Source organism: Polyodon spathula, chromosome 11, assembly GCF_017654505.1.
Source record: "Polyodon spathula isolate WHYD16114869_AA chromosome 11, ASM1765450v1, whole genome shotgun sequence".
NCBI classification, from domain to species: domain Eukaryota; kingdom Metazoa; phylum Chordata; class Actinopteri; order Acipenseriformes; family Polyodontidae; genus Polyodon; species Polyodon spathula.
Window position 1 is genome coordinate 22,379,158 of NC_054544.1, and position 27,512 is coordinate 22,406,669.

General features: G+C 45.1%; 1 protein-coding gene and 1 long non-coding RNA gene across 2 annotated transcripts; both read left to right on the plus strand.

Moving 5' to 3' along the window:
- Positions 1 to 240: 240 nt before the first annotated feature.
- On the plus strand, positions 241 to 1,539 carry LOC121323109. The gene is made up of 3 exons (XR_005951114.1): positions 241 to 322; positions 651 to 879; positions 1,495 to 1,539. It is a non-coding gene; the product is annotated as an uncharacterized LOC121323109 (long non-coding RNA).
- Positions 1,540 to 3,185: 1,646 nt separating this feature from the next.
- si:dkey-230p4.1 (centrosome-associated protein CEP250) lies at positions 3,186 to 27,105 on the plus strand. The gene is made up of 23 exons (XM_041263801.1): positions 3,186 to 3,189; positions 3,419 to 3,501; positions 4,090 to 4,218; positions 5,417 to 5,494; positions 5,744 to 5,814; positions 6,435 to 6,600; positions 6,963 to 7,069; positions 7,703 to 7,912; positions 8,345 to 8,471; positions 8,943 to 9,089; positions 10,636 to 10,796; positions 11,916 to 12,086; positions 12,405 to 12,549; positions 12,794 to 12,940; positions 14,668 to 14,898; positions 15,755 to 15,948; positions 16,208 to 16,335; positions 17,066 to 18,801; positions 18,853 to 21,057; positions 21,923 to 22,111; positions 24,674 to 24,760; positions 25,572 to 25,649; positions 26,100 to 27,105. The coding sequence occupies exons 1-23, from the start codon at positions 3,186 to 3,188 to the stop codon at positions 26,355 to 26,357; spliced, it is 6,852 nt and encodes a 2,283-aa protein (XP_041119735.1). The 3' UTR covers positions 26,358 to 27,105.
- Positions 27,106 to 27,512: the final 407 nt, after the last annotated feature.

The window sequence follows — 27,512 nt, forward strand, 5'->3', positions numbered from 1 at the left end:
CCTGCGGAGGTGGCCACAGCTACTCCTGGGAGCTCAGCCTATTGGTGGATCCCGAGGAGGATCCAAGGCCAGGGGGGCGCCCCCTGCTGGTCAGTTGAGGGAGGGTCAATCCCAGGAGGGAGGCACAGGGACGGTGAGGAGAGTTCGGCTGGCTCGAGTGGGGAGCAGACACAGCCTCATAGCGCCTCAGGAGAGCAGGGAGAGGAGAGTAGAAGAACCCCTGCTATAGAGGAGGAGCAGGAGGAAGAGGAAGGGGAGGTTGTTACTCTGCTGCAGATGGACTGTGAGTCAGTCCCGGACAAGCTCAGCCTCTCTGGAGAAGGTAAGATTGAGAACATCGAGAAAGACTTCCAGCTGAAACGTTTGTGAGGAAACTGAAGTTTCTTTTAATATTTCTAAGATTAAGTCCTGTGACACGTTTTTCTAAACCTCCTTACGCTCTGTAGGGTGTACAGTAAAGCACAATTAGAGCTAGTTGTGTTTGTGTACTCATGTTCCCAGAATACATAATAAAGAACATACACAATGCTTATAAGACATAAACACAGAGGTTACTTGTGTGTTTCAAGTGTTTTCTGTTTATACCACACATAATTAACCATTTACTCATGATGCTAGATTAAATGAAGTCATTAATTTTTGTTTTCCAGATTAAAAGTCGCCGTTGCTGTGGGGAGGTCTGAAATTCAGAGTTTCACAAAGCCGTGACAGTGACTTCACACTGCTACAAGCTGGCCATTTAAATAGGACAAATAAATATGATTTGGAAAACCCACATGTGATATAAAGCTACTACATCAGTACAGTTTATTGTGTCTTTCTTTTTCCAGAGTTCCTGGATCACACAGAAATGAATGTGGAGCCAGAGGACTTGCACAGGTAAGGGATGAAAAGAAGAAGATGAATTTCCTACCATTAGTGCAACTTAAAGGACACCTCGGTGCAAAGGCCTCCCCACAATTAAAGCCATATTTTTACAGATCATTGACATCAGTATTGCTGTATGGCTGTATCACATGCATATCAGGGTCTATGATAATAAGAATATATCTGATGGTTGTTATACTGAGAATAGGATAGGGTGTCGTGGGATACAAGCTGGTACACTGTTGTCTCCAGTGGTCGCGTTTACAGAACATTAACAATCTAAAGCCTGAGAAGCATCTTTAAAACAGCAAACATAATGTATCAGTGATTACTTCCAGAATGCCAGCGTGTTTTTCTAGGGGGCAGAGAAAGGGCTTTGCTGTAACAACCCCTTTCTATGATCCTGCTGTGCTATGAATAGAGGCTTCCAGACTCTGCTTACATTCCTCTAGTTCAGATGCTACACTGTGAGACGCTGTAATGAAAAGTTAACAAAAGACTGCAGGACATTATCTTCAAGCCCAATTGCAGTGTTAATGTTTAGTGTTGCCACTTTTCAGGCAACCAATTTCTATGTTAAAACTTGTTCTAGTAGTTTTGCTATATTGCGTTTCTGTTGTCCTCCAGACCACAAGACGCCGCTGTTCTCCATGATCGGGCTACACAAGGTAATCCTTCCTTTCTCCTTGATTGGGTGTCGGGGGTCGGGTGGAGAGATTTGAATCCGGTGAAACTTAGTAACAGTAATACAACACATACAGAAAGTAAAGAGCGTGGTGTATATTGGCTGCCGTGAAGCCAGGGGCACGTCATTATAAATAAACTGAAAGTAGAGAAGATGGGTTGAGAAGCACAGTTCTGGAACATTTTCAGTGTCAGAGCCTAGTTAGAGAGAGGTAGGAATCGTTCAGTACTTTCTTTACAATCCCTTACTTAGTTATACAGGTTTACCACAAAATGTGTGCACTTTTGCCATGGTTATACTAATGCATTTACCAGATGTATTACTATGCTTTACCATACATCGCTCTTCAGTTTACCTTTACCATGCTTTCATTGTGCTTTATTTACACGTTGCTGTGAGCTACTATGGTTACGTTTTATATAACGGGATCCCTCGCGGTTTTTGAAAACTGCATGCTCTTCCCATGTCATCAGTTTTTTTTTAGGAAAGGAATGGGACGAATTTCCTCATTGATCTTTCATGTGTCATGTTTGTATTAACGTTCATCATATTGACAGGTGATTATTAATAAATTAGCTGTTATCCCTGGTACGATTTGTATTTTTTTCATAGCGATCCCAGAACTGTACAAAAACTACACGATTTAGTTAGTATTCATAGTTCGCACAACAATACCCACGTAGTTATCTAATAATGTATAACGATATTACTCTTCATTAATAATATTTTATTTATTATTTAGTTCATACAGTTATCTAATAATGTATAACGATATTATCTATATATATATATATATATATATATATATATATATATATATATATATATATATGTGTGTGTGTGTGTTGCCCACACTATACATAAATAATATACATATATGTTATATATATATATATATATATATTAGTAATCGAAGTAGTCAGTAAGTCCTCTTAAGTTTAACCACCAGTAGGGGGACTACTCCAGCTGTCGAGTGACAGCTGGAGAAAAAAAAAATTCTATTAAAAAGAGTGTGCTAACAAAGACGAGTGATTAACTCATTTTAACCAAAAAAAAATGCTATCAAAATTAAATGTTCAGATAAAGGGAACCAAAATAAACCGTACAGAGCACGCCATTTAGAACCTGCTGGTTGACAGGCCATCGTGACACCAGCAGACTCAGCATTGTAAACAAGCAAGCAAAAAAAAAAAAGTTACGCAGTGTACCAGTACCGGGGCCACTGTATCGATAATCATATTGTCAAGAAAAATGTCACGGTTGACCTTGCGAACATGTTATAGAACCTGTCTGGTACTAGACTAGGTTAAAGAAAGTGCTTGGTTTGCTTGCCTTGCCTTGCCTTCCAGGAAATCTGTTACACTTCCTGGGTCTTCTGGGTCAAGCATCTGACTGACTGCAAAGTGTGTCAGTCACTGGGGGAGGCAGGTTGGTTGGTTGGTTTCTGACAGTAAGAAGCCAGTGAAGGGGTGGGGACAGTTTCACTCTCCATGTGAAATGATCAAGGAAGTGCAAGTCTATCTGAAAGCAAGGCCTGCAATAGATATTTATTTAATCTTGTGTAGCACCAGATATCAGTTTTTAAAATGAAAACGGGTTATAGGTTGGCTAAAATATGTTTCTTTGGGTGTGCATGGGTGACTGCATGAGATCCACATCTCACACTGACTCCATCACATGCAGGTTCAGAATCGCCAACTCAACTGTGGAAACACAGTGTCTGTCGTCCAGGGGACGGTGTGGTTCTGGCCGCTGTTGTTCTGACAGTCCCCTCCCCCAGTCGGGTTGGGGGGGGGGGGTGATCCTACCTCAGACCTCTGGACACTAATTGGCCCCCTGGACTTCCTCCTCGACTCCCGCCTCGAGCTAGAAAGCTGCAGACTCTTCTGGCAGACAGCCGAGCGGAGAGAGATGAGCTTGTGGGGGAGAATCGAGCTCTGAGAGACAGGGTGAGAGGGAGGGGAGAGAGAGAGAGTGGCAAGAGAGCTGAGCTAGAGGGGAAGAACCGAGCTCTGAGAGAGGGAAGGGAGAGATGAGCTTAATAAATGACCACATTGAGAAATCGTGTTGTTGTTGTTATTGTCGTAGTATCTCCGGTAAAAAAATAAAGCTATTTTATATATATATATATATATATATATATATATATATATATATATATATATATATATATATATATATATATATAATTTTTAACCAAGGGGGCAGTGTGTAAGAGTATTTGAGGTGGAGCAGCAAAGACCTTTTTGTCTGTGTAATACTGAGTGCTGCAAGACAGGTGTCTGTCTGTCTTATCCTGTGTTTATCTCACTCTACGTCTCTCCTCAGCTCTGTCTCTCTCGGAGCAGAGGGAGTTTAGGTGCAGGCTGAGAGCTTGTCCTGTGTTAATCTCTCTGTCTATCTGTCTGTCCCTCTCTCTGCAGACCCTTCTCTCCACAGACCCCTCTCTTGCTCTGTCTCTCTCAGAGCAGAGGGAGTTTCAGAGCAGGCTAAGAGCTTGTCCTATGTTAATCTCTCTGTCTCTCCCTCTCTCACAGCTCCCTCTCCTTGCAGACCCCTCTCTCGCTCTGTCTCTCTCAGAGCAGAGGGAGTTTCGGAGCAAGCTGAGAGCTTGTCGTGAGCGGGAGGGGAGGCAGGCGCTGCTGGTGCAGAAACTGCAAAGCAAGGTGAGCTCAGCACTGGGGATGAACACAAGCAACTCCCTTTAACATGCTTTACGTGAAACCCAAACAAATGAGTGATTTCAAAGCCACTTGGAAGTGAATTCTACTTCCTGTGAGGGCACTGACAGTTTTATTGCTGGAAACTGACACAATACATCCAGTCACAAATGCCACTGTTTCATCACATACATGTGAGCGCTACCTTAATTGCTAATCACTCTGACTGAATTACCTACCATTGTGCACACTGGGAGGTTTATTCTGAGCCTATATCTTGCTCAGGACTACAATCACACAGTTCACTGAAGAGATTACACATTTCTGTGGAAGCAAGCAAAGTGGACATGAGGAAGTGAAATCAAGATGATGTTATTTAATGACTTGAAAGTAGGAAAGACAAATAATCTCAGATTAAATAGGAGTGGTTTTAGTTGGTTAATTGGAACTCATTGTGTAAATGAGGGAAAGCTTTGTTTTGTGTAATTAACATGTTTTTATTACATTCTAAAACATTCCAATTTAAAACATGTTAAAGAGAGTTACTCGGAGAATCGGTATGTGCACAGCCCTGTCAATGACCCAAAGAGCTGGCCGGTGCCGCTGTGTTGATTTTTAATGCATCCTAGTAGACTCTGAAAGCACAGAAGGTGATAGAATCACAATAAATATAGTAATTCTAGTAGATCTTAATTTGGGAACTATTTTATAGGTCTGAAAAATGCACACATTATGTTAAACACGTATTTGATTTTAATTTTTTTTTTAATTTAGTAGTTGTCCATTATTTTTTATAATTTTCTCCCAATTTAGAATAGGCAATTATATTTAGGCTCAGCTCACCAATTCCACCCCCACGCTGACTCAGGAGCAGTGAAGACGAACACACGCTGTCCTCCGAAGCGTGTGCCATCAGCTTTTTTTCACACTGCGGGCCCACTATGCAGTCACCCCCCCCCCAGGCAGCACTCGGACAGTTGTGTACCTCTGCCTGGGAGCTCCCGTCCATGGTCGGCAGTGGAATAGGCTGGACTCGAACCAGCGCTGTCCAGGATATACGGCACATCCTGCACTCCACGAGGAACGCCTTTACCGGATGTGCCACTCGGGAGCCCCTGTATATTTGATTTTCTAAGGGATTTTTTTTTTTAACTCTGCTGTCTCTCTGCTTTCCCCCTCTCCCTCCCCTCCTCCCCTCTATCAGGTTTGTCAGTACCGGTCTCGATGCCTGCAGTTGGAGCAGCAGCTGCTGGGTAGAGAGAGTGAGCTGCGCCGGGAGGAGGTGAGTGAGACACACAGCAGACAACATGAGAGAGCCATGACTGACTGTAACATGCTGTCATTCTCACATGACAAGTCACATTGTACGCAAGAGTAGATTTAGAAATGGATATCAGTGTGGTACCTATGCATAGACAATAGAGTACAATAGAATACAGTCCCTTGGATTCCCCTGTGATGTTACTGATAAGTCCACTAGGTCTGAAAATATCTGATTATGTCTCTCTCTCCTCTCTCCCCTCCCTTTCAGCTGCGTATCCATGGGGAGCACAGTGACAGTCTGGAGAGCGCCCTCATCAGGGTGGAAGAGGAACAGCAGAGGTGAGCAGAGAGGTTACAAACACAGAGACATACAGATAAATACACACACACACTGATTCATAGAGAGACAAACTCACAGAAACACACACAGAGGCACAAACATGCTGAGAGATAGACACACACATCAAATCACACACACAGAGCATACACAAATAGAGTGGTACAAACAGACAGACAGACAGACACACAAACACGCACTGTAAATTCACATTCCTGTTTCCAAAGTCAATGAAGCAAATATAAAATATGTAATATTCTTAACAGAGCAGATGTATTGAAAGGCCTTGATTCTGCATTTCCAATCAGGAGGCTACAGGCTGCAATACACTGGGTACACATTTCTGCTAGGTATTTTTCTCAAATGTCTCTGTCTTAAATGTGTCTCTGGTTCAGCTTCTCGCTGTCTCTCTCAGCAGAAGGAGTTTCGGAGCAGGCTGAGAGCTTGTCCTGTGTTAATCTCTCTGTCTGTCTGTCTGTCCCTCTCTCTGCAGACCCCTCTTTCCATAGACCACTCTCTTGCTCTGTCTCTCTCACTGGTTAGAGTGAGGCCTCTCTTTGTGCTTCCAGTAATGTGTTCTTTTTCTCTTCCCCTCTCCCATTCACACTCTTCCCCTCTGCAGGTGTTCTGGGCTGGTAGAACTGAACTCCCTCCTGCAGAACCAGCTGGACCAATCAGGAGAGGTGAATCAGGCTTTGAGGGAGGATCTCGGAAAGCTGACGGCTGATTGGACCAGAGCTGTGGAGGAGTCGGGGTTCAAGGAAGGAGAGTGGCAGAGAGAGAAGGAGGTGAATGACCTGCTTTTCCATTAGAAATCACAAAATGAGAAATCAACTAATTACAGTTAAGAATTGGTCAGAATCCTAGTACATCTTATACAAAGTGTACATCCTCTTTTTTTTTTTTTTGTTCATACTAGAAGTTAATGCATTGTGTGTAGGTGTCTACATGAATCATTTCACACAGTTTGAGCAGACAGAACCCTAACTGCACAAGATGACATCTCCTAGAACAATAAGACACACGGTGGATCCAAATATTCGTCAGTGGTGCTGCCAAACTTCGCATGACGAAACTAATGTAAAGTAAACTAGTCAATTGACTACCCCTCTCCCTCTCCCTCTCTTTCTCTCTCTGCCCTCCTTCTCAGATCATGAGCGCTCACATCTCCAATGAACACAAACGCCTGCTTGCTCTCTGGAGAGAGGTTGTGACCTTCCGACGCCACTTCCTGACCATGAAGAGCGCCACCGACAGGTTAGAGTTGAAATAGCAGCTCGTTAAACCGATTCCGAGGACTTTGTGTCAGTCCAGTCAAAGTGACAGACACAGAGCTGGGTGAAAACCGGGCCTGACAGCATTGAGTCCTAATCAAAGGAGGTGATGAAGAGGTTGTGTAATACACTTCTGAGTTTGGGGTGTGACAATTCACTGTATATCGACAAACTTTCTTTACATGATATATCGAATGGAGGTGTGTATCATTTGTATCGTGATACAAGAACAAAAGCACATAATAACTCAATGTACTTGAATGAAGAATTAGTGTGTTTTACAGCTGGTATGAATACATGCTCTCCCTATTCATTTCATTTGAGTTTTTTAATGTTAAAGGATCTTAATCTTACTGTGCATCATACAAGCAGCCAATCAGCACCGTCACATGTACTGTGTGTTGCAACCTGCATATCGTGATACGTATTGCAGTGTGACATGTGTATCGTTACACCTCTACTGCTGAGACTGAACTGCGAGTACTGGGTCCAGTTCTGAGCTACAAAGTCATTTAAAGATCTCAGATTGCTTTAGTCTGTTCCACTTGCACTTCCTTTGTTGAAACATGCAATACACAGGACTTCAACTGACTGGAGTATTGTTTGTTATCTACAGGGATCTGTCTGAGCTGCAAGCAGATTTCTCCCGTCTCTCCACCTGCCTGCAGTCCAGCTGTGGGGCTGTGTATGCCTTGCCCCTTTCTCCCCCTCCACCAGCTCCCTCCCCTGCTCTCCTGGAGCTCACAGAGTCCCTGCAGCACAAGGAGCAGGAGCTGGCAGAGCTGAGGGTTCGAGCTGAAGCAGAGACAGAGGAGCTGAGAGAGAGGTGACTCAGAATTTCCTTTCAGAGAGAAACTGTTTCGAGTCGCTTGTCATGAGCTATTCCAGCTTCTGGGTTTCATTTCTTGAACTGTTTTTCATATTACAGAATCAGGTTAAAATTTGAATTTTAAAAAACAGGTTTAATGTAATTATTTAGATAATGAATAAAAATAATATATTGCATACCTTTTAAATATTCAGTACTGTAGGGTTAATGGGCTTTGACCTTAAAATAATCCAACAACACTGTTGCGTTACACTGTCCACATACTTTTTAGAGAGCTTTGCTTACCTTGTAGAATTGGAGTGCAAATTACCTGGGCTGAAACTCCAATGACTCACCCTTCTAGAATTAGTTTGTCCCTGCTATTTTCCTCTTCAGGATTGCTGATCTCTCTGCCTCTCTGCTCTCCCTCAAAATGGAGAAGGAGGAGAGAGAAAAAGAGAGAGAGCTGGAGAGGGGAGAGGCGCAGGAGAGAAAGATGGAGAGGGAGAAGGAGGAGGAGAGAGAAAAGGAGCGAGAGAGGGAGCTGGACTCCATGCGGGAGGCTGTCGAGAGGCTGGTAAGAGAAACCAAACTGCAAAATGCTTTATTTTTTATTTTCACTATAACATACTGCAATGCAAATAGATTCTGCTGCTTATCATTTAAAACAAACTATATTTGCAAAGCATTGATATTCACAAAATCGGATATTTTAATAGAAGAATTTCAAAAAGGCTTCACAGAATAGCGGATATGAAGAATGCACTTCTTTACACCCAGCTCACCTGTCTCAAGGGTCAAGCTTCGCACTGCCTTGTAAAAGTAATAGATTACCATGCAGTAACTTCAAAGCAGTTTGGGTAGCTACAGTATAGTCTTATTGATATCTTATTTATAGCAAATGTGTTTGTGGAAGAAAAACTGTATATAAAATGCATTCTCTGTTCTGGGCGCAGTACGGTGGAAGGATGATCGCTGTACCTTGTACCAGGGATGTCTCTCATCTGCCCTCAATGTATTCCACATGAACAGTGTCTTCTCTGTGCAGGCAGGAGTGGCCTGTGGGCAGAGGGGTGATGGGCAGGGGGTGTGTCTCCCTCTCCCTGCTCACACAGCGGTGCAAGGGCTGCCGGCTCTCCAGAACACCATCGCAAAGGTAGAGAGTGCACTCCGCAGAAGAGACAGTGAACTGCAGGTAACGCACACTCCCAGAGCCTTTGCAGGGTGTTCATAAGCCTTTCCAGAGCAGGTGCACCAGTACTATCATGAAGTTTGAAATGACAGCTTCCACACTGATTTGTATTTCGTAGGGCTGTGCAGGGTCTCGGAATTCTCGGTATTGCCATTTAGCATGTTTTAAATGGTGAAGTATTATTTTAATTGGAATCTTAAAAAACGTGTTGATTACACAACACAGAACAAAGATTTCCCTTGGTTGCCCTTGTCTACACAAGTATTGAGTACCGATCAATAACAGCCTAGCTGTGTTATTTAATGCAGAACCTTTTGTGATCAAACACCTATTTTCTCTGCTATTATTTGTCTTGCCTTTCTTTTATAATTTTGATTGAACTTTTCTTGTTTCCATCTCCCAATGTGCTTAGCATCTCTGCAGTGTATTGTGGGATTGTAGTCCTGGACCAAGGTTTAACCTCTGATTCAACTCGACAGACAACTACATCTCCCACTACACACAGCGATAGATAATTCAGTCAGAGTGGTCGGCTCTTAAATCACTCAATGCAGAAGTTCATTGCCATTGATCGGTACTGGCTTGTATAAATGAGGGAGAATGAGAGAAAAGCAGCTTTTCTTGATGTGAAATGTATACATTTTTAACAGGTTTGCTTCAGTTTCATTTAATACCTGCCTACAAAAAACATATTAAAGGGAATAACTGAAAGTCAGAATGTCTGTACAGCCCCAGTATTTCCATAAACCTTTTTGGGAGCTTCACCCCTGGAATGCATGACAGCCTGTTACTGTAGAAGTATATTTAAGAAATGTCTGTGTACTTATTTTGAAAGTGTTCGAGGGTTGATTTCTAACCACAGACTTCATACAGTACAATGCAAGTGTACTCTTATATAGCACTCTTCATGCCAAGCCACCTGGGGGGGCTAAACAGTTACAATTACAGCAATGAACAAATACCAGTGGTTTTACAATGCTTCATACATGAATCAGAAAAAGAGGTAGCAAATAATTCTGTGCGCATAGCAAACTTGAGAAAAGATGACATTGACAAAGTGTTAAATGGTCATTGTTTGCATTTATTTTGATTACGATAATAATAATTGGGAAACACAGCAGTTAGAATCAAGGATGGAGGAAAACCACAGTGACTCCTGACACAGGACCGAACTTTATGGGAAATCTAGGGTATTGCTACAGCTATCCCAATTGTGTCAGCGCCATTCAAATAGTTTCTTTGGACAACTCTAAACACTCTACCATCACACACAAAACAGTCTATCTGTGGCTATATTAGGAGAGAGCTTGGCAGTCACAAAGTGGAGAAAATGTTCTTCAGCAAATGAAGACAGGTCTTCAGGAAACTCTGCATGCTTGTAGGGATGTGGCTGTGATTGAACTCTATAGCACTTTAATTCTTAATGAATTTACATATGTAATAACCTTAAACGGTCTGTTATATGGATGCGCCCTTTGTTCTAACATGGCTGTGTTTGTACATGTTTTTGGACAGACAGTAATCATTCCTGCCTCTCCCTTATCCTCAGGAGGCCTCTCTGTTCTTGAGGAAAGCAGAGTTCGAGCAAGCGAGAAAGAGAGAGTCACTGGAGCAGCGAATCAGACAGTTGGAACTGGAGGGGGTGGAGCTACAGGAGAGGGCGGGCCGAGAGGAGCAGTCACTGAGAGCTGCGAACGAATTGCTGAAGAGGTACAGAGAGAGAGAGAGAGAGAGAGAGAGAAAGCAGACAGAATTGTTCAATTTGACTCCCATTAACACCACCCTTCCAGCTAATTATTAAAGTGCCTTGAGCACCAGCTCCTCATCTATCATTCTGGTTATAATTCACGTTTGAGAAATTAACCAGTGATCTTTAAGGATTCTTACAATTCCAGTTCATCTCACACTTGTTATGTTTAATAGCAGGTCATGAGTAAATCTTTTTTTGTGATTCATAGTAAGAGACACCCTACACCAGGGGTTCCCATACTGGGGCTGGGAGGCCTGTGAGATGGTTTCAGGGAGGCTGTAGCATATTCAAACATTCTTCCTCCCAAATGACCCTCCCAAAGTGATATAACCCAGACTGGGGGGGGGGGGGGGGGGGTCAATTAATGTACATGAACTCTGCTGTCAGGTGCTTGGGGTTATTTGGAATGTAAATCTGACGTCAGCTCGCGCCCGCGCTAACAGTGTGTATCGTTATACAACAAAAGAGGATGATTGTAAGGAGAATAAAATTGGCAACTAATGAGTCAATTTCATAATTATAACCTCACATTTAAATAAATAAATAAATAAATGCAGGATATCTGCCAGTGTGTTTTCCAGTAGAAGTTTGTGATATATATATATTTTTTTCCTACATGACTGAAGTAAATCATACCGATCCTGCTTACCTGTTACAGGCAGGTTTATGTTGCATTTCAAACCGCGTATGACTGAGTACAGTAATTATAGAGCAGTTCGAAACATCTGATAAATGACCCTGAACATACTGAAAGCATCAGTACTTCTACCGGTACAAACAAACAAGCTCCACTAAGGTTATCAGAATCAAAATTTTGGGAGGCGGTCCTCAGTCAGGATGCCTAATCTTGTGAGCTAAGAAAGTTTGGAACCCCTGTCCTACTAACTTTTATTATCCGTTTTGAAGGGACACTACATTATGTCTACATGATTATTCATTTTCTGTTGGCTTTTCATCACTTACCAGGCTTGCTGACTTCTCTCGTCTCTGAAAAGCGTGCCTTTGTTTATACATTCTCAGTTACTAGATCACAGTTACGCCTCCCTAGTGGACTTTCCTTTCTTGTTTTTGCTTTGCAGTGAAAATGCGACCCTGCCGTCACTGAGGGAGCGTCTGAGAGAGTTGGAGCGAGAGAACGAAGAACAGAGGAGAGAAAACGTGCGACTGCAGAGTGAGCGAGAGATGGAGAGAGAGAGGAGGGAGCAAGCAGAGGAAGAGAGGAGAGAGCTGGAGAGTGAGAGAAAGTTACGGTAAGAGGGAAAGAGGAGGGCTGCAGAGACAGATGAGGAGTAAATACTCGTATACAGTTAGTATTGACAAGGCAAATCAACATACAGTCATTCAGTTCAATACGCTAGCACTAGTGGGTGTCAGGAGCTTCCAACTGTGTGGTCCAAAATCTGAACAAACATCACTGAATAAAGGGGCTGGTTTTAGTATAAATGACTACAACATTAGTTGTAATAGTATTACATAATAGTATTTTTCTGTGTAGTATCAGAAGAGAATGTTGATTCTAGATGTCACTGTGTGCTTGTGTAGATTGTCAGTGTATCTGTTTCCCGCAGACTCACTGCTCAGTCCCTGGCCAGTGCTCAGAGTAGTGAGAGAAAGCAAGAGCTGTTCAGCCTGCGGGGGGCGCTAGAGAAAGCGGAGCTGAAGAAGGAGCTGGCAGAGAAAGAGAGGGACCAGCTGCAGGAAGCACTGCACAAGGTAACAACGCACACCGTCTCACTGCACATGGCAACTACACGCTCTGTCTCTCACTGCACACTAACTAAATGCTCTGTCTCTCACAGCACACGGTAGCAACACGTTCTGTCTCTCACTGCACACTAACTACACGCTCTGTCTCTCACTGCACACGGTAACAACACGCTCAGTCTCACTGCACACGGCAACTACACCCTCTGTCTCTCACGCAGTGTACAGTAATGCTTCACCCCCCTCTCCGCAGGCACAGGACTCTGTCGCCAGCTTCTCCCTCTCTCAGACTGTCCTACAGAAGGACTGTGCTGATCTGAGGGACTCTCTAGAGAAGATGAGCGCTCTGAACGAGGCGCTGGCAATCGATAAGAGAGAGCTGCACTCCCAGAGCCTGCAGGTAGGGGGGAGGAGACCACAAGCCAGCCTGCTTAGCGGGTGTAACAGGGATGAAAATAGAAGGGCTGCATGGGCAATCTCAGCCTGCCTTGCTATATTAGAAGTGAATACGTTGTGTGTAGGGTCTCTTATTGTTTGGGAGAGAGGACCAAGATGAGCTGCTCAAACTGTGTGAAGTGACATTTGTTATACAATAAGAAACACCCTACATATAATGTGTTCACTTATTATACGTCACACAAATTAATATTGTACTTAGGAATAGCTTTAAATAGCTATATTAGCTAGGAATAGCTTTTTTTTTTTTTAAATCCCCCCCCTTCTCCCAGTCAGGAACTGCCACAGAACCTAAATAATGCATGTAGGCTTACAGGTGCTGAGATTATTTTTTAAAAACAAAAGTTGGAGCTCACGAGTGCCCTAGAGCCTGGAGATCGCCAGTTCAAGTCCAGGCTATCCCACTGCCGACCGTTGGCGGGAGTTCTCAGGGGGTGGCACACAATTGGCCGAGCGCCACCCTGGTGGGGAGGGTCTAGGTCAGCCAGGGTGTCCTCAGCTCACCTTACACCGGCAACCCCTGTAGACTGGCTGGACACCTGCAGGCCTGCCTGTAAGGTAACCAGAGCTGCGTGGTCCTCCAACACTGTAGCTCTGAGGTGGCTGCAAGACGGGCCCGCAGAATGAAAAGAAGCGGTTGGCTGCACATGTCTCTGAGGACGCGTGTGTCCATCTTCGTCTCTCCCGAGTTAGTGTCAGGTTCATAAAAAAGGTACAGAAAGAGTTAAGTTGATAGTATGATGAACCTATTATCAGGTACCAGGTATGTTTTGTGGTTTGTTTTGATTTCTGAGCATTGTTATTAGGTGTGGCGTTCTATGTAGGGGATGACGAGTACACAGGATAAGACTAGAATTCTGGCAAATACTGCACAGTGATTGGTTGATTTCTGATATGTGATTTATAATACTGTTTGCAAGTAATTGAAATGCACTTGAGTTAATACAGTTAATACATTATATGTGAAGTGTCTCTGATAGTATAATGGATGTAATCATGAGCATGGCTAAAACAAAGCCTGCATACCACATATTAACTATATTATTCATCATCTACCAAATCTTCTAATAACGCCTCAATGGTGCGAAATTTAAAATACTGAAAGAAACTTAAGTTCAGTGCTTTTCTCACTGTCTTCATTGTTGACGCACTTGTCTCTGAATTCATTAAGTTTGTGTTTTTTTGTGTTATAAATCGCAAAAACAAAAATGTACTGAGAAACTGCTATTAAACAACTAAATGTCCCAGAGTTAAAGGCGTCGGTGCTTAGGGTTAGCACTGTGGCCAGTTGAGTCTGGCAGAAACTGTCTTCTCGTGAACGCTGTGGATTTAAAGGATCAGACCACCTACTTGTTTTAAAAACCTAGAAGCAAGCATTGAAGTCTCTTCAGCATTCAACACTAGTGTATGCACCTAAGGCTTCTCTAAAGACACTGTTCTGTATACTGTATGTTGCGCAGGTAAGGTCTTTTGTACATCCTGAGCCATTGAGAACAATAGAGGCTTTGGCAGGTCTTGTTCATGGCAGTAGTGATTCAGAGTCACAGTATTTAGAAGCAGTCTTGTGTCCCGCACAGGAGTGATTGTGTTTTAAAGCAGAGTCTTCCATCTGTGTTTATTGTAAACCAGTAACAGTATCACTGACTCTCTCCTGTGTTTGTTCTTGCCCAGTTGGAGACAGAGCTGTCCAGTTTACAATCCAGACTGGAGTCTCTGGTCTCGGAGAGAGCCTTGCTGCAGAGGGAGCTGAGGACAGCGGAGCGAGAGAGAGAGGAACTGGAATCAGAGAGAGACCGGATCCGGAGTATACTCCAACGAGCCAGCGAGAGAGAGAACGAGAGAGAGAGAGAGGAGATTGAAAGCAGAGAGGAGATGCAGAGGAGAGAGGAGAGACTAGAGGAGGTGAGACAGAGCGAGAGAGGGACACAAGAGCAGGGAGGAGAAGAAAGGAGTCACTGAAGGAGGTGAGAGAGAGAATGAGAGGTTAGGGGGACTTGACTTTTAAAAAGCACTTTATTACAAAAAATAAAATAAAAAATATTTACATTATTAATCACATTACAAACAGTACAACACAATAAAACACACCGAAAATGCTGGCTCAATCCAGAACTCCAAAGTGCATCAGCACAATATCAGTCAGATACCACTGACTTTAAACCTGTTTAAACAGTAGTTTATTAATACAATCAATTTACTGTAAATATAGTCTAAAAAATCATTATAATAAGAAAATATATGGCAGATTAAGAACCCATTCATCATTTTCAATTTCAATTTCACAGGTCTGCACCAGACCTCTTTAAACATGTCTATATTATGCATCATTTTGTGGTAACTAAAATCTAGTCGAAGTCTAGCCATTACCAGCATCTAAATCTGGATACAACATATTGTGACTGGTGCTGATTCAGAGTAGGGGAGAGAAGGTGAGAGTGAGGGAGCAAGTAGATAATTTTAATGTTAGTTTTTAAATTATACATTAGAGGCCTATGAAGTGATTGAAAGTGCAGAATGAGTACGAATTATGGAATCACAATTGGATTTGGTGTGGGACTTTTATCTGTGCCCAGGGAGCCCCCACAAGTACGCACTAATCCTGCCTACCAGTTTCACAGCCTTGTGCAGCAGACGGCCTGTAGTACAATGCAGAATACTGGGTTTGTACTGAGTCCAGGTCTCTGACATTATGAGTGAGGGAGAGGCAGGTGAGGGGCAAAGCCAGGAGAAACTGTTTAATAATTCCCCCCCCCCCCAGCTGTCCCGTCTCCATGGCGACGCCTGCTCGGAGTTGCAGGCACTACGGGAGGAGATGAGCCAGGTCACGGAGAGTCATAGCCACGCGGAGCGAGACAACGAGATGCTGCTGAGAGAGAGGGAGAGGCTGCAGAGCGACCTGAGAGCTCTGGAGAAAGAGAAGGAGGGGCTGGAGCGAGAGAGAGAGGAGATGAGGTATCAGACACCCTCAAACCCAGCTTTCACTTTCCAAACAGGACGCGCAGGAGCGGTAAAAGCATCCATTCATATAAATGTAAATTAAGGCTGTAAATCCACGTATAACATATTAAACATTTAAGCCTTACAGGGATCCCGAGTGGAGCATAATTGTAATTGAACAGAATATAATTGTAATTGTAATTATAATCTTAATTGATCCAGGTCTGATACCGAGTGATGGTTGGGGTTCATGTTTCACCTCCTCTCTTCACAGGTCACTCCAGGAGACCCTGCACCGTGACCTCTCTGCAGCCAATCACAAAAATTCCAACCTTCAGATCCTGCAGGGTCAGCTGGAGGTCAAAGTTCAAACCCTCTCGCAGGCGAAGGAGGTGCTGCAGGGTAGGTTGAGAGGGAGTGTATAATGCTGATTGTCTGTGGAAGTGTGAAGTCAGTGTAGGAAGTGTAGGGTGCTAGTGTGAGGCCAGTGTGTTTTAAAGTCTTTGGTCTGTATGCTGTATGAGTTGCTAAGTATCTGCTGAGTTATTAGTCATGTTGCTGTTATTACTCATGTTGCAGTTATTAGTGTACACTAGTATGCTGCACCAGATTCTAAAATGACAAAGGTGACCTTCTAATAATAAATGTACAAGTGTGAGTACTCTGCTCGGCTAGGTTGGTGGATTAAGGGATGAGACATAGTGAGTATTTCAATCACAGCAACCAACCTCAATTCACCTGTATACACAGTCACAAATCATATTCCGTTTTACTGAGGTGTTTAGTTCCAGTTCAGACTAACTTGAAATAGCCATTGTGGTGTCTGTATGAGCTGAGGATGGTGACTGTCTGTCTGTCTGCCTGTGTCTATGTATATCTGCCTGTCTGAATGCTTGTCAGCCTGTTTTTCTGTCTGTCTGTGTTTTTCTTCTGTCTGTCTGTGTGTATTTCTCTGTCTGTATGTCTGCCTGCCTGTCAGTTTGTCTGTCAGTCTGTGTACAAGCCTGTCTGACTGACTGTGTCTTGTTTGCCTGTTAGCTTTTGTGGTTGTCTTCCATTCTGTCTCTCTGAAGTAGATGGCTTACTGTATCCCTTCACCTGTGGATCTGTCAGTGTCCTTTCTGTGTTTCAGGGGAGATTGAATGTCTCTGCACAGAACTGCAGACTGAGACCACCCGCCTGCAGAGAGAGAAGGATAGGCTGCTGCAGGACAGAGAGCAGCTTAGAGAGGAGGGGGAGAGGGCGAGGGAGATGGTGGAAGGAGAGAGGGAGAGGCTGAGCCAGGAGCTGAGCCTCTCCCAGGAGCGAGAGGGGAGGGAGAGGGAGAGGGTCTACGCGGAGAGGGAGAGCTGGCAGAGGGAAAGGGAGGCTCTGAGCTCGGAGCTGGGAGAGAGGGATGGAGAGGTGGACCGACTGGAGGAGAGAGTCAAAGCGCTGGAGAGGGAAAGAGAGGAGCTGAGGAAGGAGCTAAGAGAGAGGGAGGCAGAGGTGGAGAGGCTGGGAAGAGATCACCGAGCAGGGGAAGAGAAACTCAGGAAGAGGAGTGCAGAGACACACAGACTGAGAGAGAGGCTGGAGGAGCTGGAGACAGAGAGAGAACGACGACAGGATAGAGAGAACCAAGAGCTGAGAGAACGAGTGCAGGCACTGGAGAAAGAGAAGGAGGGAGTGATGAGAGAGAGGGACGAGGAGATCCAGCGACTGAGAGAACAAGCGAGGGAGTTGGAGCGAGGAGGAGAGGAAAGCAGGGAAAGAGAAGAGTTGCTGAAGGAGAGGCTTGAGGCAGCCAGGACAGAGGAGGATGAGAAAGTGAGAGCAAGGGATGGAGAGATTGAGACCCTGCAGAAGCTAAAGAGAGAAAGAGAGGTGGAGCACACTGCTGAGCTGAGGAGGAAGGAGAGAGAGGTGGAGAAGCTGAGAGAGAAGGAGGATGAGCTGGAGACAGATAGAGGGAAGCTGTTGGTAGAAGTTAGAGAGAGGGAGGGAGAGTTAGAGAGGATGAGAGAGAGGGTGGAAGAACTGGAGAGAGTAAGTGAAAGTTTAAGCACAGAGCTAGGAGAGAAGGAAGCAGAGATAGAGAGAGTAAAAACCATACAAAAAGAAAGAGAGGAACAACAGATCTCAGAACTGACTGAGAGGGAGGGAGAGATGGAGAGGCTGAGAGAGAGGAAGGAGGAACTGGAAGAAGAAAGAGCAGAGCTATGCTTAAAGCTGGAAGAGATGGAGAGAGCAAAGATCCTACACAGAGAAAGAGAGGAACGACAGATCTCACAACTTATAGAGAAGGAGGGAGAGGTGGAGAGACTGAGAGAGAAGGTGAAGACTTTGGAAGGGGGAAGAGAAGAGATTGCCAAAATACTTGGAGAGAGGGAGGGAGAGGTGGACAGACTGAAAGATAGAGTAAATGAGCTAGAGAGAGAGAGGGGGAAGATGACAATGGGGGTGAGAGAGATGGAGGCAGAGAGAGAGAGACTGAGAGAGCAAATGGAGGCGATCAAGAGAGAAGAGGAGAGACAGAGAGCCACCCTGAAGGAGAAGGATGGAGAGATAGAAAGAGAACGAGTGAGAGTGTTGACCCTACAGAGAGAGAGAGAGGGGGTGAGTGATGAGCTGAGAGAGAGGGAGGGAGAGCTGGAGACACTGAGGGAGAGAGTGAAGACTTTGCAACGAGGAAGAGAAGAGATTGCAAAGTTACTCAGAGAGCAGGAAAAAGAGATGGAGAGAGCAAAGACTGTACTGAAAGAAAGAGAGGTACGACAGATCTCAGAACTTAAAGAGAGGGAGGGAGAGGTGGAGACACTGAGGGAGAGAGTGAGAGAGCTGGAGAGAGAGGGAGCAAGGCTATCAACAGAGCTTGGAGAGAGGCAAGCAGAGATAGAGAGAGCAAAGAATTTACAGAGAGAAAGAGAGAAGCAACTGATCTCAGAACTGAGAGAGAGGGAGGGAGAGGTGGAGAGGCTGAGAGAGAGAGTGGAAGAGCTGGAAGGCGAGAGAGCAGGGCTAGGCTTGAAGCTGAAAGAAATGGAGAGAGCAAAGATCCTACATAGAGAAAGAGAGGAACAACAGATCTCGCAATTGAGAGATTTTGAGGGAGAGGTGGATAGACTGAGAGAGAGAGTGGAGGAGCTGGAGAGAGAGAGAGCAAAGCTAACCACAGAGCTTGGAGATAGGGAAGCAGAGATAGAGAGAGTGAAAACCATGCAAAGAGAAAGAGAGGAATGTCAGATCTCAGACGTGAGAGAGAGGGAGGCAGAGGCAGAGAGACTGAGAGAGAGGGTAAAGACTTTGGAAGGAGGAAGAGAAGAGATTGCCAAAATACTTGGAGAGAGGGAGGGAGAGGTGGACAGACTGAAAGATAGAGTAAATGAGCTAGAGAGAGAGAGCGGGAAGATGACAATGGAGGTGAGAGAGATGGAGGCAGAGAGAGAGAGACTGAGAGAGCAAGTGGAGGCAATCAAGAGAGAAGAGGAGAGACAGAGAGCCACCCTGAAGGAGAAGGATGGAGAGATAGAAAGAGAACGAGTGAGAGTGTTGGCCCTACAGAGAGAGAGAGAGGGGGTGAGTGAGGAGCTGAGAGAGAGGGAGGGAGAGCTGGAGACACTGAGGGAGAGAGTGAAGACTTTGCAACGAGGAAGAGAAGAGATTGCAAAGTTACTCAGAGAGCAGGAAAAAGAGATGGAGAAAGCAAAGACTGTACTGAAAGAAAGAGAGCTACAACAGATCTCAGAACTGAGAGAGAGAGAGAGAGAGGTGGAGATACTGAGGGAGAGAGTGAGAGAGCTGGAGAGAGAGGGAGCAAGGCTATCAACAGAACTCGGAGAGAGGCAAGCAGAGATAGAGAGAGCAAATAATTTACAGAGAGAAAGAGAGGAACAACAGATCTCAGAACTGAGCAAGAGGGAGGGAGAGGTGGAGAGGCTGAGAGAGAGGGTGGAGGAGCTAGAAGGAGAGAGAGCAAGGCTGGGCTTGAGGCTGGAGGAGATGGAAAGAGCAAAGATCCTACACAAAAAAAGAGAGGAACAAGAGATCTCGCAACTGAGAGAGAGGGAGCGAGAGGTAGAGAGGCTGAGAGAGAGAGTGGAGGAACTGGAGAGAGAGGGAGGGAACGTGATGGTGGAGGTGAGAGAGAGGGAGGGAGAGGTGGAGAGGCTGAGGGAGAGAGTGAAGATCTTGCATGAAGAAAGAGAAGATATTGCCAAGTTACTCATAGAAAGAGCAGGAGAGGCAGAGAGAGTAAGGACTGTACTGAGAGAAAGACAGGAACGACAGACCTCAGAACTGAGGGAGAGGGAGGGAGAGGTGGAGAGGCTGAGTGAGAAAGTGGAAGAACTACAGAAAAAGAACAGAGAGATAGAGATGTTGAGGGAGAGTGTGGAAGAGAGTCGGAGAGAGAGGGAGGGAGAGGCAGTGAGGCTTAGAGAGAGAGTGGAGGAGCTGGAGACAGACATTCTGAGTTGGAAAGAACAAGAAGAAATGAAGCAAAGAGAGACCGGCACTCTGAAAGAAAGGGTGAAGAGACTCGAACAAGAGGAGGGGAAGCTAAGAGCCATGGTGAGGGAGAGGGAGAGAGAGGCAGAGAGGCTAAGAGAAAGGCTGAAGGAGCTGGAGAGAGGAGAGAGGGAGGGAGAGATTGAGAGACTTAAGGAGAGTGTGGATAGGAAGAGCAGAGAGGTCATGAAGCTGAGTGACAGAGTGGAGGAGCTTCAGAAAGGAGAAGAGAAACTGAGGAAGAAAGAGAAGGCAGAGAGGCTGAGAGTGAATGAGCTGGAGAGAGAGAGGCAGGGACAGGTAGAGAGACAGAAGGAGCTGGAGAGAGAAAGAGAACGTCTGAGAGAAAGGGAGGAAGAGGTAGAGAGGCTGAGAGTGAGGGTGGAGGTGAAAAACCAAGAGATGAGAGAGATGCAGATGGAAGGGGTAAGACTGAGAGCTGCAGTGAGGGAGAAGGAGGGTGAAGTGGAGAATAGGAACAAGGAGATGGAGAGACTCCGGGAAAGGGTGAGGGAGCTGGAGAGAGAAAGAGGGAGCGAGGGAGAGGTGGAGTGGAGACAGAGAGCTGGGAGCCTGGAGCAGGAAGTAAGATCACTGCAGGAAGGGATGGCTTCATCATCGACACACCCACTGCAGGTTAGTACAAGCTCATTGTTTCTGAATAATCAGGCAATATCTTGGGGACAATCTAAATAGATCCATTTACCATGTTTCAAGTTGTTAGGTATTTATTAACTTCCTAAATTACTCAGTGCGGAACTCCCATTGATTGGTTGTGTAGATGAGACAATGGTATATTTTCTTGTTGTGAAATAAACACTTTTGTTGGATGTGATTTAATTTTAATACCTTCCAACAAAAAATGTGTTAATCCATGTATCTGCACAACCCAATTAGAGACCTTGCAAAGGGTTCTCATACACAGCCAGTGGAATAAAGTAAGATTTCTTATTTTAGACTTTTAAAAAGTATTTCTCAAAGCAAAATGAGTTGATTAACTCCATGTCTGTGCAATATCAGATTGTAATACAATCTACCGTTCTCAAGCACTGTCAGCTGCAGATGTGTTGCTCTTTTCTGTCACTTTATTTCTATCATTCTTTTTCTAACTTATCTTGAAAGTTTGCAGTCAGCATTAGTGTCCTCCACTGCAGTCATTCCTGATTTATAATCTGTAGCTGCAGTGTTTTTGCATTTGCAACCTGCCTTCCACCAATAGTGTTTTCTCAGTAGGCAGTGCATTCTCATGTATAACACCCCTCTTTATTTTCCTGTCTGACTTACACAAAAATAGTAAAATATTGAAAACAGTGAATAAGTGAGGGGTCCTGATACAGAAAAATGTAGGATTTGTACAGTTTACTGTCAATATGGCTCAGCAGTGAATTAACCAAATTTATGATTTATCAAATTGTGAATACAGTAAAGGTGACTCCATTGAAAGCTCTCTCTCCTCATCATCCTTGTTTATTACTCCATCTGTCCCCTATGTCTCGCTCAGGCTGAGCCAGCGGGTCCTCCAGTCCTGCTGGGGGACACTCTGTTCCAGGAGAGACTGTCATCCATGCAGAGGGCGGTGGCACAGCTGGAGCACGAGAAGCAGCAGCTGGAAGAGGAGAGAAAACATCTGGAGCGGCGAGTGGAGAGACTGAGGAGAGAGAGAGGGCAGCTGAGAGAGACACTGAGCCAGGTAAATACTGAGATGGGGGAGCTGGTAAATACTGAGACATGGGGGGAGCTGGTAAATACTGAGACATGGGAAGGAGCTGGTAAATACTGAGAGGGGGAGCTGGTAAATACTGAGACACCGGGAGGAGCTGGTAAATGCTGAGACACAGGGAGGAGCTGTTAAATGCTGAGACACAGGGGGAGCTGGTAAATACTGAGACACCGGGAGGAGCTGGTAAATGCTGAGACACAGGGAGGAGCTGTTAAATACTGAGACACGGGGAGGAGCTGGTAAATACTGAGACACTGGGAGGAGCTGGTAAATACTGAGACCCAGGGGAGGAGCTGGTAAATACTGAGACACAGGAAGGAGCTGGTAAATAGTGAGACAGAGGGGAGCTGGTAAATGCTAAGACACGGGGGAGCTGGTAAATACTGAGACACGGGGGCTGGTAAATACTGAGACAGGGAGGAGCTGGTAAATGCTGAGAAATGGAGGAGCTGGTAAATACTGAGACAAAGGGGGGAGCTGTTAAATACTGAGACACGGGGAGGAGCTGGTAAATACTGAGACCCAGGGGAGGAGCTGGTAAATACTGAGACACTGGGAGGAGCTGGTAAATACTGAGACACAGGGGAGGAGCTGGTAAATACTGAGACAGGGGAGGAGCTGGTAAATACTGAGACAAAGGGGAGGAGCTGGTAAATACTGAGACAAAGGGGAGGAGCTGGTAAATACTGAGACAAAGGGGAGGAGCTGTTAAATACTGAGACACGGGGAGGAGCTGGTAAATACTGAGACACGGGGAGGAGCTGGTAAATACTGAGACACTGGGAGGAGCTGGTAAATCCTGAGACCCAGGGGAGGAGCTGGTAAATACTGAGACACCGGGAGGAGCTGGTAAATATTGAGACCCAGGGGAGCTGGTAAATACTGAGACACGGGGGGGAGCTGGTAAATACTGAGACACGGGAGGCGCTAGTATACTGAGACACACGTGAGGGGCTGGTAAATACTGAGACACCGGGAGGAGCTGGTAAATACTGAGACACCGTGAGGAGCTGGTAAATACTGAGACACAGGGGCTGGTAAATACTGAGACACCGGGAGGAGCTGGTAAATACTGAGACACCGTGAGGAGCTGGTAAATACTGAGACACCGTGAGGAGCTGGTAAATACTGAGAAACCGGGAGGAGCTGGTAAATACTGAGACACCGGGAGGAGCTGGTAAATACTGAGACCCAGGGGCTGGTAAATACTGAGACACCGGGAGGAGCTGGTAAATACTGAGACACCGTGAGGAGCTGGTAAATACTGAGACACAGGGGGAGCTGGTAAATACTGAGACACCGGGAGGAGCTGGTAAATACTGAGACCCAGGGGAGCTGGTAAATACTGAGACACGGGGGGAGCTGGTAAATACTGAGACACGGGGCGCTAGTAAATACTGAGACACTGGGAGGGGCTGGTAAATACTGAGACACAGGGGAGGAGCTGGTAAATACTGAGACACCGTGAGGAGCTGGTAAATACTGAGACACAGGGGGAGCTGGTAAATACTGAGACACGGGGGGAGCTGGTAAATACTGAGACACGGGGAGGAGCTGGTAAATACTGAGACCCAGGGGAGCTGGTAAATACTGAGACACAGGGGGGGAGCTGGTAAATGCTGAGACACAGGGTGGAGCTGGTAAATACTGAGACCCAGGGGAGCTGGTAAATACTGAGACACGGGGGGAGCTGGTAAATACTGAGACACTGGGGAGCTGGTAAATGCTGAGACACAGGGTGGACTGGTAAATACTGAGATATGAGGGAGCTGATAAATTCTGAGACATGGGGGCAACTGGTAAATACTGAAACACGGGGGGAACTGGTAAATACTGAGACATGGGGGAGCTGATAAATACTGAGACATGGGGGAGCTGGTAAATACTGAGACACGGAGAGCTGGTAAATACTGAGACACGGAGAGCTGGTAAATACTGAGACACTGGGAGAGCTGGTAAATGCTGAGACCCAGGGGAGCTGGTAAATACTGAGACACGGAGAGCTGGTAAATACTGAGACACTGGGGGAGCTGGTAAATACTGAGACACGGAGAGCTGGTACATACTGAGACACTGGGGGAGCTGGTAAATACTGAGACACAGGGAGGAGCTGGTAAATACTGAGACAAAGGGGAGGAGCTGGTAAATACTGAGACACAGAGAGCTGGTAAATACTGAGACACAGGGAGGAGATGGTAAATACTGAGACACTGGGAGGAGCTGGTAAATACTGAGACACAGGGGAGCTGGTAAATACTGAGACACTGGGGGAGCTGGTAAATACTGAGACACGGAGAGCTGGTAAATACTGAGACACTGGGGAGCTGGTAAATACTGAGACCCAGGGGAGCTGGTAAATACTAAGACATGGAGAGCTGGTAAATACTGAGACACTGGGGGAGCTGGTAAATACTGAGACATGGAGAGGAGCTGATAAATACTCTGACTCCCTCCCTCTCTCTTCCTTTCTCTGCCTTCCTCCGACACCCTCGCTTTCTTTCTCACGCTCCCCTTCCTCTATCACTCTCTCAGGTGGAGCTGGAGCGTGTTCGTCTTCGTGACGAGCTCTCGGCCCTTTTCTCATCACAGCGGAAAAACAGGACACCCAACAGTTCAAAGGTCAGCAAGGGAAGGGGGTGGTCATTCAGCAGGCACGCAGACACATGTCACTTCAGCTTACTGCTGCTAAACTATTAAAACTAACGAAAGACCTGTATCACAATTCAGATGCTATGTTCGTTCACTTGGTTGTGGTTGCCATATTGAGGTCATATGACTTCTGACGTTTCAGCTTCATAGAGACAGCAAAGTTATTGTCTTAGTGTTTGGTACACAGCTGTATTGTTTGATTTTCTTAGTGTCTTCTAGTAAAAACTAACCCTTTCACTGTCACATCTTTTTTAACCTCTAACTATTTGAGGTAGTGGCTATGTATTTGCAGGGTTTTCATGCTAAATCTGTTGCTAGTCATGACTTAATGAAGTCACATCTTATTGAAGCCATGTGATTCTGCATAATAGTGACAGTTCACTTTTACATATTGTCTTAGTAGTTTGGTGACATTTTTAGATAGTGTCTTCAACTTTGGTATACAGCTATATTCTATGATTCTTTCAATAAAGTGCCAAGTAAAAATGAACACGTTTTGCTGATGCATTGTTTTTACCTTTTGCTTGTGGACATCATAAAACTAACACCAGCACAACACTGTCAGTCTTTGCTTGAGAGAGGTCCAGGTGTGAATGGCTGGCTGGCTGGCAGGCATGCAGGCGGGGGTGTTCAGGGCAGGGTTGAGGTGCTGTGGAGAGCTGTGAAGGGAAGCTGTCTCAACACTGGCCTTCCTGTCACTGGCTAGCTCCATTGCCCCCCCACGTTTGCTGATTTTCAATCTCATATAAATGAAATCCTTTTGTGTCTCTGTCTCCTTCAGTTCTCCAGAGGGTCTCGATTTCCAGAAGAGGAGGAGAGAGAGAGGCTGAGAGAGAGGGTTCGAGAGCTGGAGGAGCAGGTGAGGGAGGAGCGAGTAGTGAACAGGTTATAGTTTAATTATGTGTGCAAGCTGCTTTGTATGTTTTCTTGTTTATTTGTTCCTATGAAAGCATGTGCTGAGTTGTAGGATTGGTTTTTAATGTGTTTACTGGATGGGGAGCGAGACACACAGTTTCAGAACAGTGGTGAACAGAACTATAAGCACAGTGGTTTGCACACTGGCCTGACCTGCTATGTAGCACATACATCCCTAGGGTTCTATTCCCAGTCATTCAGGTCTGCTTAGTTTGTTTCTAAGCTCAGTCTCAATGCACAGATTCATATTCAAGTAGTTGCTTGTGTGTCATGTTTGAAAATCGGCTTTTAGGACAAATGCTATCATGCTAATACGTAGAAGAAATATAAAATATTCAGTAGACAGATAGGGTTTGTCGTGAGCCTGTTTGTGACTGACCTTTGCCTTCTGCAGGTGCACGTTCTCCGTAGGTCGTTGTCTCTCAACTCCCAGGAAAGGGCGGACTTTATCGAGCGCTCCTCCAGGAACAACCAATGGCTACTCTCCCTGCGACAGGACCTCAGCCAATCGCTGGCCCTGGTCTCACGGGAGCCCCTCCCCTCTGTGTTGGAGTCTGAGACACAGCGATTGGACAGGAGCCTCAGGGAGGAGGAGCTTAAATTATCACTCAGCCAATTCCGAGGCTCAGGTGATGCTTCTAAAATTGGATGACTTGATCTATACTCTTGCCATATTGGACTAAACATAAATGCAAGAGAAAATGTGGCCACTGACAGGCAAGTTGGGCCCAGCACAGATAACATGCTGATCTTGGAACAGCAAATAAGCCTTCAGTGCCTTTATTAAGCCAACAAGAGCAATGCTGCTGCAGCTTTAAGAGCTTCTCAATGGGAATCAAGAATTCCAGCAGGCCCTTGCAGTGATCAGCTGTTTACAACATCCTGCCTGGAATGGATCACTTGAAGCCAGTGGAAATAACATTGAACAGCATGTGGATTGAAACCGCTGATGGGCTAGGGCTCCCTCTACGGGCTGCAGGGGGAGTTATTTATGAACTCTCCCTGTCAAACTGCAGAGCTGAGTGGGACTTGGGGCTTTACTCCTGCAGTGTAGTTTAGTCCCCAGGTCCCTTTCCAAAACTCTTTTCCATTCTTTTATAGAGTGGACTCTGCACTGTTAGTTTATTGCAGATTAACACTTTGTAATATTGCCTTTTAACTTTTTGTAACATTTTAACTTACTACATTTTTATATTTAAAAATTGCAGCTGTCTTTGAGTTTTGCTTTTCATCGAGATAAAAACAAATGTATATAAGGTTTGTGTAATAAATGTCCTTATTGTCTCAGTGTAGCCCACATCCGGGCTGTTCAACAGAGGGCTCATTGAACTACACAATACGGCTCTTTTTTTTATAAATTTGAATTCGCCAATTATTTTCTTGTTTTCTCCCCAGTTTGGAAAGCCCAATTCTTTTTTTTTTTTATTTCACCCCGGCTCACCACTGGCACCCCAGGCTCTTTTTGAAGTATACCAGAAGGTTTTTAATGGGTTTTAAAAAAGCTGTAGTCTTAGGTAGAAGCAAGTGCTATTGGACTCCCTGGAAAAGGACAAGGTTGGACAACTGTGGCCTCCTTACATGGGGTTGGACAGAATATTAGAAACACCCACCATAACCTTATCAATTGCACTGATTCTCCAAAGGCAAGTAGTGAGTGGCCATGCTCGCTATCCATATCTCAACGGGTTCATTCTTGGGAGTTTATTAACTTCATAAATAAAATATATCAGAACAGCATCCCTCATAACAGTATAGTGTTTATCATTCAGTGGGTCGAAGTCAAGTTTACAGGTCCGCACATCCCTTT

Coding starts and splice junctions, on each gene's coding strand:
- si:dkey-230p4.1 (XM_041263801.1), top strand. Junction 10,797..11,915: donor GCGAACGAATTGCTGAAGAG/GTACAGAGAGAG, acceptor TTTGCTTTGCAG/TGAAAATGCGACCCTGCCGT. Junction 21,058..21,922: donor CATCGACACACCCACTGCAG/GTTAGTACAAGC, acceptor TGTCTCGCTCAG/GCTGAGCCAGCGGGTCCTCC.